General features: G+C 35.4%; 1 protein-coding gene across 2 annotated transcripts in view; it reads left to right on the plus strand.

Annotated features, from left to right (window-relative positions):
* Window positions 1–15,126, plus strand: part of LOC113226353 (ATP-binding cassette sub-family G member 1-like) — a 220,852-nt gene that overhangs the window by 172,946 nt on the left and 32,780 nt on the right. For both annotated transcript variants that reach the window (XM_026458941.1, XM_026458942.1), the window contains exon 5: window positions 12,042–12,201. In XM_026458941.1, the coding sequence (XP_026314726.1) occupies window positions 12,042–12,201 (160 nt within the window). The remainder of the gene's footprint in view (window positions 1–12,041; window positions 12,202–15,126) is intronic.

Genomic DNA, 15,126 nt, shown 5'->3' on the forward strand with positions numbered 1-15,126 from the left:
CAGTCTTAAGTCGAAGAACCATTTGTTCCATAGGTAAAATTAATTACACTTGAAAACGTCATTTTTTAAGCTACTGCTCGTTCACAGTGCAGACTTCCCTGAAGAGAACGAGCAAGAAACTCTAGGGATTGCTCTTTTCATATAAACTTAAATGCTATGGAATACACTTTGAAACAAAGTATGGAATCTAGACCCCACCATATCGCCTTTCCATACATCTTTACCCTAAGACGTAGTCTTCAATTTTGCAATACGACTTTTCAATTAAGATAGTTTTAATGTAAGTTTTAAACCTAGGAAATGATAAACATTATGTATATTCTCCGGAATCTTATTGTAAAAACGTATATAGTTCCCCATAAAAGAATCGTTTACCCTAGTTACACCATATAATGATAACTGCCTTCGTGGCCGAACGGTTACCATGCCGGACTGCCACACAGAGGTGCCAGGTTCGATTCCCGGTCCGAGAGAATTATTTGTATGGCCTACATTTATTGCTCTCGTGAGTTTGAGTGTAATTTGTGGTTGTCTATGTGTGTGACTATGGCACCCGCGACACAGGGTTGCCCTAGTGCGGGGCTATGTTGAGTGTGTGCGTTATTTATTTATTTAGTTAAACGAAATCGTGGTACCATGAATTTGGACTTAGTTTTAAGGTTAATATGGATATCTTCTTTCTTAATTATATTATGTATATTTTTACAAAAGCCATGATACCAATTTCCTTAAACAATGATGTTTTAAAACAGGTGTTGAATTACAAAATTGTTGTCTATATAACTTTTATGCAAAACGTAGCAACGAAACTTTCCCAAGAAACTTTTTCGGTGTTCGAAAGAAGCTTATCTGTATTTATAGGTTATATTCTTTTCAAAAGTGAAATAAATTATAACAAAGTATACAGAACAACTTTTTGTATTATCAAGCCGTCTAAAAAGCAATCTGTGTTGTCTGTTGTACAACGACTTGCAGAAGTTTTATAGCTTAGTATGACGTCATAATTTTTGTTGTCAAATACATTATCATGAACTTATTTATAGGGCAAATGTGTTGAACGCTGCCGCAGGACTCAAGAAAAGCCGAAAGATAACTTTTACTAAGCCTTAAACATAATTAAAAGAAAATTCTCTTTTTATATTTTAGCAATGGCATACACTGTAGTGCCTGTCATCATGGTGAAAGGGTGAAAGTATTTGCGAATCGCTGTAATATGCTCTCCGATTGTTGATCAGAGTAAGCCATACGTCGATACCTCCAATGAACACAATACCAACTTTTTTTTGGTCATTTTCTGCCATTTTGATGAGGCCTGTGTTATTAATGTCCACGTCTCGGCTGCGTAGAACGCACTGGTTAAATGACTTAGTTTTTAGGCTTTATGGGATTGACAACCTGAAGATGCGACATAGCTACGGCGTTGCTCATAGGCATAGCTCGAAGTTGTGCTTGCCAAGTTGGGTGTTTTGACCTAGGTAGACGTAATTAGGCACAACCTCAAGAGTAGCCCCACCTATGGTTACAGGTCCCGGGGTCACAGGTGCGTTGAACATAACTTTCATTTTCGCCAAGTTCATCGTGCTGTTCACGCTGTGAAGAATCGTTTAAGCTGTTCAGCATCTCGCCGAGCTTCTGCAACTTTAGTAGCCCCTTTTGTATTAATTTTCGTTTGCAGAACTGCGTTGAACGTGGACAAATCCGTTGCTGGCCTCTAGGTACTTTTCCTTGCAGAAAGGCATATATCTTTAGACCACACAGGCTAGTATTTTTATATGTTTTAAATTTATATGGTAACATATTATTTTACGTGTACAAATGGTTTCTAATTTTCTAATTTGGGGCGAAATAGCTTTGGATAAAAACCCGGGAGAGTTGATTGGGTTTTAACCAACTGCCCTACTTCGCTTGTAACAGAATTATTCATGATTGAATTCTCTACCAAATACATAGCTATACCTAGCCTACATATTAATTCACAAACCTGACATACAATAGTACTTCCAGTCGAGTATATTAGGCGTAAATGGCATTACCACACATCACGAATGTTATTCGCAATGTAATGCAATTAGATAATTGCTAATCATTTGTGGACAGGCGTAACGGACAGCTGCGCTTTCAAATTACTGCCATCATATGGTGTGCTCGTGCTTACATCCGTATATGTAATTTCCAACAACGGACAGATATTGTTACTTAGTGACTTTAATGCGCTTTGTTTTAACTGTTGAATCGAGCAAAAGTTTTTGTCAATAACACAAAGAAAGCAAACTATAGTCCATTTCACATAGGATGGGTACTGTGACATTTAAAATTTTTACCTTGCATGCATACTATTTTTCAATATTCTTACAATCACGTTTTTTTAGTATTTATTTATTTAGGAACTTTTATACAATGTATATACCAGTTCCATCGTATCCTAAACTATAGCTTACATGTCTGGGCGGCGTTGCTTGAGAGCCGATTCAACAAATAGTTACAGTCTCTTTGCCTGTTTCGTGTGAGGATTGCTTAATATACAATTTATTATATACTCTATTGTTCGTATTGGACACATTCCAGTAACAAATGATATGCATCTTCCACTACTCCACATAACTCGCAATTAGGAGAATTGTTTTCATTAAGACAGCAAAACTGTTTAATGGAACGTGTCCAGTTCTTATACTTAGTGCGATGACAACTATTTTTCTACCATAGTCGCACTCTGCAAACCAAGGTTACAAACACGTTACAAAAAGAAATAGTAAATTTGTTATAATATACAAACAACAATATTATTTTGTTTCAATTGTAATTTTAAGTACATACTATAGCATATAAGATAAAAATAAATTACCCCGATAGTTGATGCGTAAAACGGAATATTTATCTATAGAGATTTACATCATAGAATCGATAGGGGAGCGTGGGGGAATGGGACCCTATTAAGGAAAATTGATAATAAGTGATAATTTATGCAATTTATATTATATATAGTTGGTTATGAACGTACACTTCACATATCTGGGTACTAGATAATAACAGAAAAAATGTGAAACTAAAATATAATATTTGGTTAAAAAGAAAAAAACTAAAACATGTCATTCGCTCCCATTACCCCACAGTTCGGCAAATGGGTGCCGGTAAGAGTCCCGTGTGTCAAATGGGAGCCTTTATATATAATTAGTCTGAAAAAAATAATTAAAGTAATATATAGTTATTTTTGATACAAGTGCGAAAAGTTAGTCATTATTCACGAGTCTTGAGGCATCTTGGCCCGAGCCAGAGGCGAGGGTCAAGACTCGAGACAAGTGAAAATGGCAAATCCGCATGTGTATCAAACAACGTTTTTTAATACCTTTGCGAAAAACCTACATTGAAAGTAAAATAAAACAGCATTTAAAAAAAACCTCATTATATTCCTTTGTCAATAACAAAATCAAATCGTAAAAAAGTTAATGAAAAAGGCGGGAATGTAAACGATGAAAAAAATTAGTACTTTTTTGGCCGACTTTTTTCAATATGGCAAATGTTGCCAGTATTCAGCCACATTAAAATTACTATTTTATATTACTTTATTTTCTACATAATCGCTACTAAGGAGCATTTACTTCATAGGTGTAAAAATGCGGTCTCTCCATAGATATAGTACAGTAATGACGAATGACTTACGTCACAAAGCACATAAATATGAAATAAATATACAATCTCTTTAGTTCTATGTTTAAGACTTAAAACAACAGTAAATTTAAAAAAAACTGGAAAAGCAAAAAGCACTAGTGCGAGAAATCCAACTTTCCGCACGATTTGTAGTGCGAAAAATACCACGTTTTGAGCAACTGTATTAAAAAAATACATAAGTTAAAAAGTAATGAAAATAAACAAGATAGTGCTAAAGGAATATCCAGTGAATATTGCAATGGGACAAGGAGAGCCACATAGCTCCCATACCCGCGTAACATCGAATTGAAAAAGGAATAAAACAGTAAAAACATTTCTATTTTTATTGTGATTTCAAGCATAACTTCTAAAATTCGATAGATATGGTGACATAGATAGTGTAAATACATTGTAGTATCTATGCATTTTAATGCTTACCTGGGATGATGAAATTTAGCAAATTTTATAAGCGCGGAGCGAAAAGCACACAATCATCTCATACGACTAAACGCGCGGTTCTATGGGGGCGCCCACGGGACTCGAACCTTGTCGAACGTTAACGAAGACATAGGAGTGCCGTTTGCACAAATACGAGCTTTGGGAAAGTCCAGTTTAACACCGCTCTCATTACCCGCGGGCTCCCAATACCCACGTTCCCCTACAGTGTATTTCAAAATATCATAATATCGAGTTGTAGGGGATTAGATAGGAATAGCTCGAAACAACCTCCAAGAGCTAAACCTTTAGTATAAAGTTTTTTTTGCTATAGTTTTAAACTTCGTAAATGGCAATTTTGAATATCAAACGAAATCTTATTACAGAAACGTATACATGAATTGGTGAATTTGCCAAGAAGACGGTCAAGAACAGCCAGAGAAGAGAAGAGCCCCTATGGTATATTCTCTCGCCGCCATCTGGTGGCGTTGAAAACATTAACACTTGGCAAATAGATGTAATTCCACAAACTTTAGAGGTCGCTATTTTTTTATAAAAAAGGTGTATATTCAAATTCAATCCCATGTGCCCGTAATATCACCAACACACGTACCTCGCTCTTTCCCACAAAAAAAATCATCGAAATCGGTTCATAAATTAGGAGTTATCGCGTAACATACATAAAAAAAAATCAAGTAGAATTGAAGACCTCCTTTTTTGAAGTCGGTTAAAAAGTGAAATATTTTCTTAAAATTTGAATGGAACCATGGATAACTCCGACATTCGTAACACACACACAAAAAGAGTCGAATTGAGAACCTTGTCCTTTTTTAATTCAGTTGAAAATAAGATATAGTGTGTACTAAATTTAGTTCTGGTTATGTATATAAATTCGTAATGACTAGAATTATCGGAAAGCAATAAACCACATCGTTAACTACAATTGTCTCTCGTAACTGCTCATATTATGCAAATAATGACCATCGATCAAAAATTATTACGGACGATACATTCTAGTATCTGTAATGATATTTAGTCAATGTTCATTACTGTCAGATTTCCATTATCAGGAATTAAATGTGTACACTTGGAATAATATTTTTTTTAATGGTAAATTATGTTTTAAAATTGATCAGCCTTACCGCTCTTCAGACTATTTAGATATCTGCGAAAACTTCATATACTTTCCCTTGACTTGCGACGTGAAAAAGCAAACATAAACTGTATCATTAACGTTACCACCAATAACATCGACTGCACTGAGGTTCTGTCTGAGATTCACTAAAGCTAAGCATTTACATAACGAGTCACTAATTCGTTTACCTGTCGTATATGTGACTTTGCTTCTATAATGTGTCATGTTTGGATGTGCAATGTCATTTAGTTGTTTATTATTGTCAATGCCGTACCTATTTTTAACCGACTTCAAAAAAGGAGGAGGTTCTCAATTCGACTGTATGTTCATTTTTTTGTATGTATGTTACGCGATAACTCCAGTATTTGTGAACCGATTTTCATGGTTCTTTTTTTGTTGGCAAGGGGGTACTTCCATAGTAGTCCAATTTTATTTTGAAGAAAATCATCCACCTCGAAGGGTGGCTGTTCACGCATGAAGATTCATTTTTATAAATAGCGCCTAACTTTAATTTAGGAGCAATTACTTTAATGGTTGATTTTGCTATTTCTCCAATTCAAGGCGTTTTTCTCTCAATATACTTTAAGTAGTGTCGTAGTGGGAACCTATTTTTATTATCTCCAGTGTCAAGTCCTGTATAGTGGCGAACTAGGGGATATTTCAAAAAAACTTAGCAAATAGACGTAATTCCACGTACTTTTGAGGTCGGTTTTTTTAGTACTCTGTACGAGATTATGCTATTGTATTATTATCAGTAGGGAACTGTTTTTACTTGTAGGTAGTTATTTAATATCTGCCGTCCACTACCTAATGCGCGGTTAAGTGACAAAATAGTTATTTGAGATACCATAAAAAACCATAACTCTTGTATATAAGTTTTAGAATATTTAAATTGTTTAATAATATTTTAGTTAGTAGTTCGGGTAAGTTCCGATAAGTCGAATACGGTAACTAGATTTACCTGTTCTTAAAAGAGATTTTGATTGAAATTTTGAAAGAAAATTTGTGACCTATCTTTTGCTATTTGAAACGGATATTTGACGATTAGACGGCAGATATAGTTTCTATTACATTGTGATACGATCCGTTTGTACCCTTTAAAATAAAAAAGAAAGCGATTAATAAAAAATCCCCTAGTATGCCACCGTTACAAGTGCAATATTTTCTTCAAATTGAGGTACCCTCTTTCCAACAAAAAAGAATCATCGGAATCGGTTCACAAATGCCAGAATTATCGCATAACGTACACACATAAAAAAATACAGTACAATTGATAACATTTCCGGCCGGATCATAGGAATTCATTATAATTTCAAACAATTCTCCTATTCTCCTACCGACAGGCGTATCGCTTAACACCAGACGCACGTCTCGGCACTTAGTATCATAAAAAAACAGCACGCCATTATTATAACTTGATCCCAAACTAAACAATTCTCTGTAAGTACCTACCAGATCAACGGAAGCCAAACTGAATACCCAGACCAGAACCAAGTTAGTTTTTCGGCTTCGATTCCCGGTTTGGGAAATCCTCTCTGTGTGTGTTCTACCGCCTTTATAATGGGGAGTGCTCGCACGAACTTTTCGAACTGGTGTCACCGTCTCGTTACTAAAATCGCACCTCCCGCCAAAGGAGTAGAGTCCATCCCCACATCTTAGATACCTGGTATTGTAAGACCACGCGGGCATCTCATTCGTTCTTTCCTCGAACCTGCAAGTATTTCCTTGGCGCTATAACATGGGGTTCTTCAAAAAGCGTGTTTACAGGGCTCTCAAAGGTTGGCAACGCAGGTAGAGAGCTCATCTGATGTTGCAACTGTCCATGAGCGACGATGACCACCTCCCATCAAGTGGCTCGTCTGCTCGTTTGCCTCCTTCTTTATATAAAAAATGCACTTTTCTAAATTAGTGCTGGTCTGGGTATTCTGGGAAGTGCCCCAAAGTTAATTCCGTTGCTCTGGTACTCATAGTGCAGGGAATTCCCTAGTTTGAGGCCAGGCAATTAGTGTGGTTGTCTGGTACATTATTTCGTAGTTTAAATTACGTGCATCGCTAAACACTGATTAGGTTATACATAGAAGAAGTGTAAACTGTGTCTTAAATGCTTTAATAACTGTCTTCCAATTGACTTTGAGTATTTTAAGAACTCAGGTAATTACAATCTCGTAATTGCACAGTGGAAACCAACTCGTTAAAGTTTTACCCGTAGCTAATTATTCGTAGAATTATAATAACTAGTGCTTTTAGCTATACAGGGTTAGGTCAGATTAGATTAGACGTATACAGATTTCTGTAGATTTTTTGTGTTAAGTATCTCAGTCGGCTAACAGTCAGATGAGGCACAGCTGATGGCAGCCTTCTAAAGGTTTTCTACGGGTGAGGAGAGACGAGAATTGAAATCTCATAGGTTTATTTTCATGAAAAATTGCTATTAATATTTTTGTTTATTTCTCCAAACACTTGAAAATGCTACCTAACATGATTTCTTGACATCCAATGTGTGGATACACCGCAGTTGCTTTTTGTGGAGAAACGTTTCCAAGCGTTACTCAGCAACATCTGATAGCAAGAAGTTATTTATTGTTAGTCTATTTTGCCGTGTTATTATATGTTGAGTAATGTTGCCTAGTTTTAGAAAAACTGTCAACATGTGGTAACATTGTTAGAGAATGTTACCTCAACATCAATAGACTTTCTAAAGTTCGTTTTTTTTTAGCTATTTTAGCACTAATTAAGTTTAAAAGGGTTTTAAAATCAGAGTCTATCACTCCTAAAAAATTACTCCATAGTATAATGTCCTACGGGATTCTCATGTGGGGTAAAGCGGCAGATATTCAAACCATATTTGTATTGCAAAAACGAGCGATTCATTCTGTGTACCGTCAAGGCTCTCGGATTTCTCTAAGAGAAAAGTTTGAGGAGACTGGTATCATGATTGTTGATCGTCACAGTACATTTACTCAAATATTTTATATGCCCGTAAAAATATACATAATTTCAATAAGAAGGAAGATATCCATAATATTAACCTTAGAGCTAAGTCCAAACTCATGGTACCACGATTTCGATTAACCAAGGTAAACGACTCTTTTATGGGAGCATATATTAAGTTTATCATTTCCTAAGTTTAAAAACTATATTAAAAATATTTTGATCGAAAAGTCATATTACAAAATTGAAGACTACGTTTAAGATAAAGATGTATGGAAAGACGAGACGGCTCCAGAATCCACACAAATTTGATTGAAAGTGTATGCCATAGTATTTAAGTTTATTTGAAAAGAGCAATCCATAGAGTTTCTTGCTCGTTCTTCTCAGGGAAGTCAGCGTAGTGAACGAAGAGTAGTTTAATGTAATGTAAATGTGACGTTTTCAAGTGTAAATTTATTTTACCTATGGAATAAATGATCTTTGACTTTGACTTTGATTCAAAATTCCACCAATACGTAGACTGCAATGCATTCACTTCCACGATATTTTTCTATTAATAATAAAGTGATTATTAGTTATTGATTGATCGCTGACCAGTCAGGCAACATCCAAACCTCAAAATCCAAATCCACAAAAGGGTTCAAACTGTGTTAGCAGATAGTACCGTTGCCGCGACGGCGGGCAAGCATCAATCGAATTGTTATCAACAAATGGCTTACAAGTAAACTAAAAGGAACTGTAGTGCCAAAACCAGTACAATAAAACTGTTCATTTGGGACCCAGAAAAGAATAAAATATGAGAAAGATGTTCAAGGAGTTAGTACAGTTTAAAGAAGACTTAAACTATGTTAGATAAATAAGTCGCAGTGTGCATCAAGAAAGTGGCGAGTAAGTGATAAATGTGTTGTAATTCAACAACGAGTGAATGTGAGTGAAATACAAGGTCTTAACATTAGGAGAGTCTGTGCTGTCTCTATAAATATGTCAAAGTACAAGTAGCAACAAAAGTTACTGATAGTCACCTAATTTTAACGTGTCGCACAGTGTTGCTCCACAAAAGGTAATTGCGGTGTGGATACACCTTACACCTACATCGGTTTGTTTGGGTGCTGCACAATCCTCTCACAAACCTATGCCCACAGAAAAGTAACCTATTTTACTTTCGAGTACAGAATTGAAAAAATTAACAAAAGAATAATGTGTATATCATTACTGTACTGTACAGTAGTGAAGATTCTGTGCTCTTCAGTTCATCTAGCAACACGCGACTGAAGTAACAAGTTACGTAGATACACTTTATATTACAATAAATGGTTTCTATTTCTATTTCTAAATTATTATTAAATATATTGTCATCGTCGTCATCCACAGCCCGACTTCAACCGCTGCTGGGTATAGGCCTCCCGTAGTTTATTTCCATCCACCTCTATCCAGTGCTAATCTTACCCATCTACTGCCCGCAACTTTGACAATGTCGTCCACCCATCTCGCTACAGGACGTCTCACGTTTCTATATCCATTTCTTGGCCGCCATTCGGTTATCGCCTTACTCCACCTGTTTTCACCACGTCTCGCAACATGTCCAGTCCGGCTCGATTTTAAACTCGTTATCCAATCTCCCATGTCCTGGACCTTAGTTTGTCTATGGATTTCGGAATTCGAAACTCGATCCCTAAGTTTGATGCCGAGCATGACTCGCTCCATGGCTCTTTGTACCTACAACTCTCATTCTGTACGCAGCCCTCTGTGTATACGTCCACGTCTTGACTCAATGTGTTAACGAAAGAAAAATCAAATGACACCATCTTTTTTTAATTTCAAATTGTACGTATTCCATAATCTCGCGATAGGTAACACTGTCCAACTTCGTTAACGTGTCATGGCCGACTGTCGTCACGCATTCTTCATATTTTCTTATTGTCTACACAAAAATCACGGCTACAACTATACTTTCATACTACAAAGTCACCAATTCGATTGCGTGAAGACGAACACATAAAAAAATCGAGGCCCAATAGAAGCTCAGTCCTGCATAAAGTAACCCCGGTGTTGGGTCCCGGCTGAATCCATCTCTAACGGACCAGACTTGTTGGCTTCTTCTTCAATGAAACTCCCGTATTACTTCATAATCTTCCGGTTTATTGAAACTTACTAACTGAAAGTGGACTGTACCTATACATTTCCTTATAAACATATTTGAACACCTTATCTCTATGTCCATCTGACTTACAAGTCGAAATATAAAATCGAACAACGAATCGGAATATCGAATAAGAATGAAAGTGAATCAACCAATCTTACAAGATTCTCTTATATATATGACGATACGGTGTCTCCCACATCGTACAGGCCCTATCAATCTGCCGCGGATACCGCCCGGCCAATCAGAGCTCCCGAATTATTTACGTAATTCTACTCATATATCGCTCTGACCGGCCAGACGCGTACGGCCGTCCGTAACACCCAGGGTTACATCCGACACTCGCCGGTGATTTTTTCTTATGTGCTTACATTTGATGATGACTTTGACATTCAAAGGGTTAATAGCCATCGCGAGCTTACGCGAGATCGTGCGGGCACTCATGAGCTCGCGCGAAAAATCGTGTTTCCATTGCAAAGTATAATAATCTATGCAGGCAGCAATGCCTAGTAGCTACCAATGGCTTGGCGAAATCTGATGTCGACTCACTTTAAATCATAGTTTAATTTGAGTAGTTCATCATTCCGCTAAAGCAGTGAAAACATTATCTTAAAGTTTTGGATATAAGTTAAAAATATAGTATAATTATGATAATCAGGTTAAGCTTACGTTAGTAATGACATTCAAATTTAAATTATTTGATGTTTTCCGTAAAATATGTAAATTTCGATTTCAGAATATCGTAATCGTAGTTAAGTAATCGATTAAAAATTAACTTAACAGTTTTGATCGAAGGTTAATGTCTTATGAAGTAACATTTTACTGGATTAATGTATTTCTCAATTAATAATAATAACAGCATATGGTTTCAAACTAGAGAATTCCCAGTGAATACCAAAGCAACTTAATACACTCCGGATGACTACCTGGAAAACCCAGATCAAAACCTAATTTACAAAATTCTTTAATTAATTTAAAAAATTAATAATTTCAAAATTTCATTTCACCTCCTCATCCAAAGACAACAATGTAAGCCGTTAGGCCATTGAAGTCGTCAAAGGTATGCATTTAGGTTATCTATTTGTATTTATGTGTGAGTATATAATATACACATACGTAATAAGTTTCAGATGTATATACATTGTGTCTGAGAATTTTTTTAAAGTATATTCCGTGATAGCCTTGCCGCATAAAAAAAAGATCCGTTGTTAGTACAAGATTTAGATAAGTTTTAACACCTTTACCTATTTTCAAGTTCTTCTTTATCATTAGTTTTTTTAGTTCATAAGATCACACAATTTATAGTTTTCTGAACAATTATAAATAAATACAATTGTGAATGGAATGCAGATTTACTGGTCTTTTTTTCAAATATGGTCTTATTCTTCAAATAATAATGTTATAGAAAGTGTTTTCTATAATGTGTACCATTATAATAAAAATAAAAATAACAATAAATAAACATACGTTATGATATCGAGTTTTTCGGTTTTCGCGATTGTTACACATAGGAAATGATACTATTTTTTCGGATCTAAATAGCGTATATTTGTGTTTTCAAAGAAACCAATACGTTGTGATATTTATGGAAAACATGTTGTCTTTATAAATATACTTATTTATTTTCTTATTGGACATGTTCTGTCCGCTATGTTTTTCAACACATTTGTTTATTTTTGTTTAGTTACACCGTATTATTATAGTCTGTGTAGAATTAGTTATTAGGAAAGTAACTGAAATTTCTTTGTCTTGCAGTGGTTTGGACGTGGTCTCCGTCCGGCAGCTGGTGGTCTTGCTCCGTCTGCTTTCGCGCCAGGGCCGCACTATCGTCTGTACTGTCCACCAGCCTTCTGCCTCACTGTTCGCTCTCTTCGACCGCGTCTACGTGCTGGCCAGGGGAATGTGCTGCTACCAGGTAATTGTCTGGACCTCTTTAACATCAGTTACAGACGCCCACAAAGATTTGAATCCTCAAGTTAAATATATGTAAAGCAACCGATACAAAACCGTGTACGCCAAAAAGCAAATAAATGTCGGTGCCTCCAATGAACACTACAATTTTTTTTCAATCTTGTAGTGTTGAATTTTGTGAAAAAAGTAAAGCAACAAAAAACAAATTCGGAAAAAAACAAAAAACTAATGTTGTGTAAAAAAATAAAAAACAAAATAAAAACAGAACAAGTCCAAAAATAACTCGGCGTAGTCGGCATTTCAGGTATCGATATGCAAGCTTACAATCGATATAATGAGACCACATACGATAATTCTATTGTAAGTAGTTGAGAAATTGCAAAGTTTATAGACTGATCAAGGTTACCATACTATTGTATGTCATCAGATTTCCATAGTACCTTCCTATATCACATTTCAAGTCGATCGGATAAGCGGAAGTAAAATAAATATTCATTTTATGACTGAGATCCATACATTAACTATGGTACCGACACGCTATGATGGCCGTTTTGACGTTTGTCCGCTCATCAAGTTTCGTATTATTTCATAACAACGTTGAAAGAGCTAATTGCAGTAAAAATTATGGAATGTATAATTTTACGACACAACTCGGCATTTGTTTTTCGAAATTCGAAATTTAAAAAAATGTAATCTAATACGATCGTCACATATGGGATCGCTGGCCAGCACAACTTTTCCGGCAAACTCGCGTCAAAGCTCAATGCAAAACAATGCAGCAGTTTTGAATTGACGGTATATTAAGTAAACATTTTTTTATCTACACACTCATAAACCCTCTATGATGTGTTCAAAAACCGCAAATTACGCCCAGCATAAACTATTTTGTTAGAACAAATATCTTATCTGTGAAAATGTTATTATTGTACATTATTGCATAATAATTACATCGAATTCGATTTTATTATTACATTCAAATTTCGAACATCTCTGAAAAACAAAACAATTTTATTCGACCTCATTCTAATGTCAGTCGAGATGAAGTTTTATTCGAAAAAATGTCAATAGCAAATAATTTTGACAAATTTCTAAGTTTGTCTATGAATTAAAAAAGCTACAGTTGCGTGATATGCGTGAGAAAAGTTTTTATATGCCGCCATTTGATCATAGATAGATAGCTTATAATATGTGTAATAGATAAAGCAGTGTACGTAACTATACATAATTAGGCATTAAAACAGTCGTGAACCCACTCTCATACTTTGATGCCATTCATTATGTAACAGTCACATAAACTATTGTTTTCGTTTAATTAAAACTTTTTAATCAGCTACCTCTTGCGATACTAGTTATAAATCTAAAAAGTTGTAGATTGACTCGCATTTCATTATATTTTTTTCGTTAATGAATTGACATTTGATGATAATTAATCTTGGCCGAGAGCGACATATAGCTCGAGGTACTGCTATTCCCACATAGAGATCGTGCTAGCCCTACAGATAAGTGTATTTTCTTTAAAAATAGATAAGGAACATCCCTATATAGACTGCGCCGGGGCAGCGATACGTAATTGCGATATAATTGCGTTCGTTTGATCCCTAGCTGTATCATCATTACTAAAGCTTTAGATATGAAATTAATGCATAAGGCATTTCTCGAATTTACTCTGCAAATTATACACTTTAGAAACACAATTTGCTTGTTGTTTCCTCGATAGAAAAAAAAATCCGAAATTATCTCTAGAGAACAAAATAAACTCTTAGTGCGGCGTAAATACGTCACGAAAGGTCGTCAGTTTTTAAATAATAACAAAACTACATGTTTTCGATAACGTATACACCGTACATTTTCAAACACATAAATTCATACGCAGTCCACTCATATTAGCCAGAGCCAGAGGTTCTCAAGCAGTAGAGTTCTGTGACGGTGTGACCTCCTTACACCGTCATCTCACCTTTTTGTATCGCCTCTCTCCGCTTGTATCCTATCATTTATTCTTTGACTTGTATTTAAATTTTAAATTTGAATTATTCCATCTTCCATCGCTTTCTCATTTTATTTTCGTACCACGGTGACTCCCTGCTCGACCGCCACAACAGTCGGAGCTGTTTCAAATTCCATCGCGTATAATCGCTAATTTTGGTTCTTTACTACGTTTATAATCGTCATTAAATAAGCTAAATCATATGTAATAATCTATAACAGTCTACAGCCTTCATGTACCTAAGATTACGTATCTGTAATTCAGTTACTCGGCCCATTTAAGGGTAAGTGCCTTAATATCCATCATAAAGTGTAGGGAGTGTTTCTATACTATTGTACCTGTTTTTTACATTTACCTTTTTATTGTTACAGCCTATCGTTTTACTTTACTTCTTTTAATTAATTTTGTGGACTGGAAGTTTCCCGTTTCATTGCCGTGAACCTGGTCACGGCTAGTTAGGATTACAACCCTTTCACTGGCGCCCGAACTGTGATGGTGTGACCTCCTTACACCGTCATCTAACCTTTTTGTATCGTATCATTTTTTCTTTTGCTTGTATTTAAATTTGAATTGTTCCATCTTCCTTCACTTTCTCATTTTTGCTTCGTACCACGGTCACTCTCTGCTTGACCGCGATAACGGACAGAACTACTAAATCAAATTGTCTAATATTTTATTCTTTTCAAGTTTAATCATATTACAATCAATGTAAATCATGTATCGACCATAATAAGCGAATAACAGTCTATCCAATATCTGTAATTCAACATGATAAAACCCAATAAGGGGTAAGTGTCTAAATAAATAAGCAAAATTAACTTCTACCATTTTTTAGCTTAAGTTAGGGAGTGTTTTTTTATTAATGTACTGTTCTACATCATTAATGTGTTTTCTACATCTATATTTTATTTGTTGCAGTTTTTTTTACTTTACCTTTTACTTTAC

This window comes from Hyposmocoma kahamanoa, unplaced genomic scaffold, assembly GCF_003589595.1.
Source record: "Hyposmocoma kahamanoa isolate Upper Pololo Valley unplaced genomic scaffold, ASM358959v1 190, whole genome shotgun sequence".
Lineage (NCBI taxonomy): Eukaryota > Metazoa > Arthropoda > Insecta > Lepidoptera > Cosmopterigidae > Hyposmocoma > Hyposmocoma kahamanoa.